We start from the raw sequence: 7500 nt of genomic DNA on the forward strand, positions 1-7500 counted from the left end.
CAAATTGATGTCAGTTATTCATGCGTCTGTCCTGTTATTGACAATGAATATCGTCATAACAGTGTCAAAGTAGTCTGCGGATCCACTCGGCTATCGCCTCGTGGATCCACAGCTACTTTGAAAATGTTATGAAGAAAATTCATGATCAATAACAGGACAGACGCAAGGAAAACCGACATTAATTTGTTAATTTGAAATTTGCTCGTCGTAGCGAGGCTAGAAAGGCTTATTAGCATAAAAACAGAAGAATATTTTATTTGGCCGCCATTATAAAAGTTAAGAGGCCTATTGCCACAGTACCGAATCAGGAGCCCATCTGGAGCGTGCAACTTCCATACAGCGTCTGTGAAACGGCGTATTCACAAGTAGGTTTATTTTTAGACTAGCCCTTCCCGCTAATTAGGTCAGAAAACAAAGGCAGTTCCGGTTCGGTGACCCTATGACGTCAGCTTAATTTCTTGTAATTGGTCATCGGGCTCCTGTGGGAGTCTCATTCGCGGGTAATTCAATCTAAAAATAAATCGGTCTGTGAAAACGCCGTTACACGAACACAGTAGAGCTGTAGGCTCCGGGTCATGGGTTCCTGACCGAATCGACGACTTGAAGGGTACAAGAGGTTCTTTCTATCATAATCCCCCTATCTTATGCCAACGCTCTAGCCTCTATAGACAGAGTCACTAGTGGTTCTGAATAAGCGTCTCAGACACTTTTCGATAATATCTCGGAGGACAGTGCTCCTTTGCAGGAGTCGAACCTACGATCTTCCGATTACTAGTTCGGATGCACTACCACTGAGCTATAGGGGATGATCGGAAAAATCCGAGTGCTCCTTTGCAGGAGTCGAACTTACGATTTTGCGATTACTACTTCGGATGCTCTACCATTGAGCCACAGGGAATGATCGGAAAAATCCGAGTGCTCCTTTGCAGGAGTCGAACCCGCAATCTTCCGATTACTAGTTCGGATGCTCTAGCATTGAGCTATAGGGAAGGATCGGAAAAATCCGAGTGCTCCTTTGCAGGAGTCGAACCCGCGATCTTCCGATTACTAGTTCGGATGCTCTACCACTGAGCTATGGGGGATGATCGGAAAAACCCGAGTGCTCCTTTGCAAGAGTCGAACCTACGACCTTCCGATTATTAGTTGGGATGCTCTACCACTGAGCTATAGGGGATGATCGGAAAAATCCGAGTGCTCCTTTGCAGGAGTCGAACTTACCACCTTCCGATTACTAGTTCGGATGCTCTACCACTTAGCTACGGGGGATGATCGGAAAAATCTGAGTGCTTCTTTGCAGCAGTCGAACCTTCGATCTTCCGATTACTAATTCGGATACCGCTACCGCTGAGCAAGAGGAGACTCGTGAGAGCCACGCTGGTAGAGCATCCGAACTAGATAATCGGAAAGAAGCACTCGGGTTTTTCCCAAGTATCCCCGAGTCGCCATTGAAAAAATATCATCTCTTCATATCTACCTGTAATTTGTAGAAAAATAAACAAAATTTTTGCTTACCTCCCAGGCAGGATCCCATAGCGAGAGCCCAAACCAGAGGTTTAAGTTCAAGCCCATTACTACGATGTAACTCTAAGATGACAGGAATCTGGAAAATCAATCAAAGTCGAATTGGTTATCAACACCTCAGTTCTGAAAAAGCGACCTTTTTGAGCCCGAGAGCCCAGATATACCTAGAAATGCCCCTAAAAGGCCATTTCTGAGTTCATGTTTGCCTCCTCTTCAAAGCGAGTCTAAGTGCGAAGTTTATGTGATAGTAATTAGTTCTACTTTACATAGAGCGGTTTTCAATTGACTGTCGAAAGTAATTAGCGAATTGCTTTGGTTTTTCATTACTTCACTCAGTGATTGGTTCAAAGTTCTCGCGCCATTTTCTCAACCAAACATAAGTGAAACCAAAACCAATCCTAAATCGTGGCTCACGCGCGCACATTTTCCCGCGCTTTGTGTCGGCTACAGTGTAATTACTTCGAGTTTTGATTGGTTTACTGGATTGTCTCCGTCCTTCTTAATTGGCCAAAGTAATTACTTTGGTTTTGGTTTTACGACACTCATTTGAAAACCGCTCTATGAATGAAAAACTAATTTTCATACTACGATTCTCAGTTGAATATGACACTAGGGAAGTTTGGTGACAAAGTTTCAGGGTTGAAGTCACCATGTTGTCCAGGGAAACTTGCTTCGTTTCCAAGGCTAACTTTTTGGGGGTTTGACGTCATTAAAACTGGTAACGGTCGCCAGTTTGAATTTAACCCTTACCATTTGTAGATTTTGGCGGGCTCATCGCTCGTAACGTCAAGGCCCTAAAAGTTAATCTTGGAAACAAAGGAAGTTGCCCTTGACAACATGGTAACTTTAACACTGAAACTTTGTCACCAAACTTCCCTAGTGTCATACGCAACTGAGAATCGTAGTAAGAAAAACTTCGCGCTTGGACTCCCTTTGAACAGGAGCCAGACATGAACTCGGAAATGGTCCATAAGAGGCACGCGGACACTTCGAGTTGGATGTCAAAATTGGGTGCATCTTTGGGCCATTTCCGAGTTCATGCCACAGAGCCATAGAGAATCATGGAGCGACTTTCGTATGACCTTGATAAAGTCTTCGCAATTTGTTTCACGGACCAACGTTTGGCAAGATTAAAAATAAGCTTCTCCTTATTCCCGCCAAGGAAACTCCTAATATGGGCAGTAAACAGTTCGATTGCCCAATCACATTACCGCATTTCAAAGCGTCAAAGAGAAATGCCGATCGCTTTCCAGAAAGTTCCATAGAGAGATATCGTTATTTGCATCTGCGTTCGCTAAGCCAATGAAAATACGCGCTCGTTTGTTTCTGATCGAGAAGCCAATTAAATGTTTTGCATTTTTGTTTACCGTCTGTTTTTACGTTGATTTTCAAGGTCATATGAAGTGCGAAGTTGTCCGGGTGAGTGTAGTCATAAGAACGACTGTTTAGGATGAAACTGACGACCGGTTTTGACAAGCTGACCGGGAGTCATCTTCATGCGTTACACAAATCACTTGACCATGAAGATGGACAATAGTACTTCACTTAACTTTTAGATATTCTTGGTCTCTTGGGACATGAAGCCAGAGAGCTCGTCTTTCTAACATTGACTCTGGTGCCATGGAAAACCTTGTTTTTATCAAACGAGTTGAGAGTGCGGTTTTCTATTGAGTGCCGTGTCGTAAAACAAATTCCAAAGTAATTACTCTGACCAATCACAGCAGGTGCAAACATCGCCATGAACCAATCCAAATTCGTCGTTCGTCGCACTAAATTCTATGTAACGTTCTCAAAGCTCGTGAAAAATCGAGCGTGCAAATCGCGATTCTTTTTGGTTTTCCTTTTGGTTTGGTTTATAAAATGTCGCGAGATTTTTCAACCAATCACAAAGCGTAGCAATTGCAATCGCGTCATTTGAAAGCTGCTCTAAAGGTAAATCAATTACTGTAAGAAAGATTGTGAAATAAGGTTTCGATCGTTTGCATTTCATTAATTCGCTCTGAAGAAGGGCTAAGGCTCAAAAGGTCAGCCCGCACATCTCTCTTACGGTGAATAATATACCTCAGTTTTTTTAACTCGTTTGTTTTGAACTTTATTTCGGGAATGTGTACGACGGGAAACGGTCGTCAAATCACTGCAAGATTAAAGTTCAAAACCATCAAATCACCCTTAGCTCTGATTCATGACGGACGCACAAGCTGCGAAAGAGAAAAATACATGAAAGCCCTTCGCTTAAATAGTTGGCTGTTTTGCATACCAACTTTTCAATAACACCGACATGTCTGTTCAGTCCCGATGGGAACCCGAATGCTATAGCTGATCAACACATTGTAGCTCCTTTCTAGGGTTCTGTGATCTAATTCTGCCTGTTTTCATTCTTTTCACAGTGGTAAGCTTAACCCAGGCGCCTACCGTACAAGGGCATTCTGAGATAAGAAAACAAGTCATAACCGTGTTGACCTCTGTTACGAAAAATAGCATTGCGTGACTAGCGTTACTGTCTAGAAGCTTCGCGAGAGTTCGTAGTTTGTTTATTTTTAGGTTCATGCGTAAGCGTTTCTAAATCGGTGTGTTTTGAAATCTTTCTATAATTAGAGTGATTACTATTTTAGAAAGTTCTAGAAGTTTATTGTCAGAGTATATAAGTAGACGAGTCCAAGCGGAGTGTTTTTCTAACTAGTTTTTCACAAGCGAAGACAGTTGACGTTAGCTGTGTTTATTCAAGTGGGCGGAGGCCGAGTAAGTTTATTGAGTACGTGTTATTCAGAGTTTTACTTCGTGGAAACTACGTTCATTTTGGGAATAAAGCTTCTTGTTAATGTTCCGACAACCCTGCGTTCAGTTTAGTTTGCAAGCTACCTTTCCTCAAAACATTTGAACTCGTAACATTGGGGGCCTGTCCGGGAGAGGAATTCATTTGTTTGCTGACTACAGAAACCAGGAAAGGACAATTCAAGAAGAAGTTACAGAAAAAGTAAGAAGAACTGTACGAGAGAGTATACTGTGCTTTTGCTGTGAAATACTGCTATGGAAATGGAAAAGCTTTTGCAGATTGGAGAAAAGTTCGGATTGGAGGGAGAAAAGCTGCTCGAGTTTGTAGAGAAGCAACAAAAGTTAGAACAAGAAAGAAGGAGGGAAGAGGAAGAAAAAAGAAGGGAACACAAAGAAAGGGAAGAGAAACGCAGACAATTTGAAGAAGAACGAAGAAGGGAACAGGAAGAAAGAGAAGAAAAAAAGAGGCAATTACAAGAAGAAAGAGAAGAGAGATGTCGAATGCTTGAGGAGGATACAAGAAAGGAAGAGGAAGAGAAAGAGGAAAGGCGCACAAGAGAAGACGAAGAGAGAGAAACTAGGCGACAAAAACGCGAACTAAGAAAATTGGAGATGGAAACCGAGCTGTTGAAACAGAAAGAGGCTATTGAAGCGGCAAAAAGAGAACATGAGCTGGAGATTGCACGCTTGGCTGTGGAGAATGCTGACGGACGTCCTGAAGTGAGAGAGGATTGGGCTAAGGCACCTAAACTCCCCTCGTTTGTTGATGGTAAAGACGATTTGGACGCGTATTTGCAGAGGTTCGAGAGATTTGCCGAGACAGCTAAGTGGAAAAAAGATGGATGGGCATCGAAGCTCAGTGCTCTGTTGTCTGGACGGGCACTAGATGTGTATTCACGTCTATCGGAGGACGCAGCTAAGGATTATGACAGGGTAAAGATTGCGTTAATGAAGAGATATGACCTTACCGAAGACGGCTATCGTCGAAAATTTAGAGCATCCAAACCAGAAGTTGACGAAAGTCCGGAGCAGTTTATTGTGCGACTGGACAGATACCTGTTACGATGGCTAGAGCTTTCGAATACTGCGCGAACCTTTGATGGTCTTAAGGACTTGATCGTGAAAGAACAATTTATTGACTCTTGCCCTAAGGATTTGGCAATTCACCTGCGAGAAAGGGCACCTGAGACTCTAGCAAAGATTGCGAAGATCGCTGACCAGTACTTGGAGGCTCATGGTAAACATTTGTTCAGCTCAGCGAGCAGAAAGCCAACAGTACAGCCTGAGAGGGACGAAGCCAAGAACATGCAGATTAATCCACCAGCTCTGCATTGCTTTAAGTGCAACACCCGAGGTCATAAAGCCGTCAACTGCCCAACCCTAACAAGAAAGTGTTTCCTATGTGGTAAGCAAGGTCATGAAGCTAGAAACTGTCGGTCAGGTGGACGCAGATCAGGAGGACAAAGTAAGGATGGTAACCCTGTGCAGCGTGGTCAAGTGAGTGCCAGTTGTTTAGTTCAACCACCTGAGGATAAACCTACTGATGAAGAAGTTAAGGCCTGTATTAAAGATGATAAGTTGCTGTTAGCCTGTGGTAAGAAGATTCCATTGTTGAGTAGTGCTTGTGTTGAACCGTTGACTGGAGTGAGAAGTAAAATGCCTGTCGTGAAAGGTAGAGTTGGAGAGAAGCCTGTTGACGTCCTGAGAGATACTGGTTGTAGTGGAATTGTAGTAAAGAGGGACCTTGTGCCTGAGGATCAGTTTACTGGCGAATTTAATGTTATGCTGCTCATTGACAATACGGCAAGGAAAGTTCCCATCGCAAAGATTGATGTTGATACACCTTATCTCAAGGGCCAAGTGGAAGCGCAGTGTCTTCCCGATGCTGTTTATGATTTGATTATTGGTAATGTACCAGGCGCAAGAGCCGCTGACGACCCAGACCCAAGCTGGCAAGTTCCTGTACAAGAAGCTTGTGCTGTAACCACGAGAAGTCAAGCTAAGAAAGCTGGAGAACATATTCCGTTGAAGGTACCGGATACCAAAGAAAGTCCTGTAATTGATAGAGAAAAGCTCAAGCAGATGCAGCGTGACGACGAGAGCCTACAGAAATTTTGGGAGAAAGATGACGTAGTTGTGAGAGGCCAGGCTGAGACTTCATTTGAAGTGAAAGGTGGAGTTCTGTACCGCGTCTACAAGCACCCTTATGTGAACGGAGGTAAACCCCTGAAGCAGGTTATGGTTCCTGTGCAGCTGAGAAGTCGAATAATGGAAGTAGCTCACGGATCGAACATGGGAGGTCACATGGGAATAAAGAAAACGACTGATAAGATTCAAAGCGCGCTCTATTGGCCAGGCATTCAAGGGGACGTGACTCGTTATTGCAAGTCCTGCGATGTATGTCAGAAGACAGTTAACAAAGGTTCTGTACCGAAGGTTCCCCTAGAGAAGATGCCATTAACTGACAAGCCATTTAAGAGAGTAGCAATCGACCTGGTTGGACCTATTGTTCCCCCGAGTGAGGACGGCCATAGATATATATTGACATTGGTCGACTTTGCAACTCGTTATCCTGAAGCTGTTCCGCTGAAGAACATTGATACTGAGACTGTGGCAGAAGCGTTGGTGGATATTGTTAGTCGTTTGGGAGTGCCTGAAGAGATCTTGAGTGACCTTGGTACGCAGTTCGTCTCTGAGTGTATGAAGGAAGTGACGCGGCTTTTGAGCATAAAGCAGCTCACCACGACCCCTTATCATCCTATGTGTAATGGCCTGACGGAAAAGTTTAATGGAACAATGAAGAGCATGTTAAAGAGATTGTGCAGCGAACAGCCAAGACAGTGGCATCGCTATATTAACCCGTTGCTGTTTGCATATCGTGAAGTTCCCCAGGAGTCTACTGGTTTTTCGCCGTTTGAGTTGTTGTATGGAAGAGCTGTCAGAGGACCGATGTTTATTCTCAAAGAGCTTTGGACGAAAGAGTTGGAGGAGCCTGAAGTAAAGAACAGCTATCAGTATGTGTTTGAGCTACGCGAGAAGCTTGAAGATACCCTCAAGCTGGCGCACACCGAGCTTCAGAAAGCCCAGAACAAAGGCAAGCATTATTACGACCGAAAGACTAAAGTCAGGAAGTTTGTACCTGGAGATAAAGTGTTAGTGCTGCTACCGACCGACCACAACAAGCTCCTAATGCAGTGGAAAGGTCCA

General features: G+C 43.8%; 1 protein-coding gene across 2 annotated transcripts in view; it reads right to left on the reverse strand.

Annotated features, from left to right (window-relative positions):
- The window catches only part of LOC137993619 (P protein-like), a 56603-nt gene that overhangs the window by 6279 nt on the left and 42824 nt on the right, over positions 1–7500 (reverse strand). For both annotated transcript variants that reach the window (XM_068839574.1, XM_068839575.1), the window contains one exon: positions 1513–1600. In XM_068839574.1, coding sequence (XP_068695675.1) covers positions 1513–1600 — 88 coding nt within the window. The remainder of the gene's footprint in view (positions 1–1512; positions 1601–7500) is intronic.

This window comes from Montipora foliosa, chromosome 2 (assembly GCF_036669935.1).
Source record: "Montipora foliosa isolate CH-2021 chromosome 2, ASM3666993v2, whole genome shotgun sequence".
Classification (NCBI taxonomy): Eukaryota; Metazoa; Cnidaria; class Anthozoa; order Scleractinia; family Acroporidae; genus Montipora; species Montipora foliosa.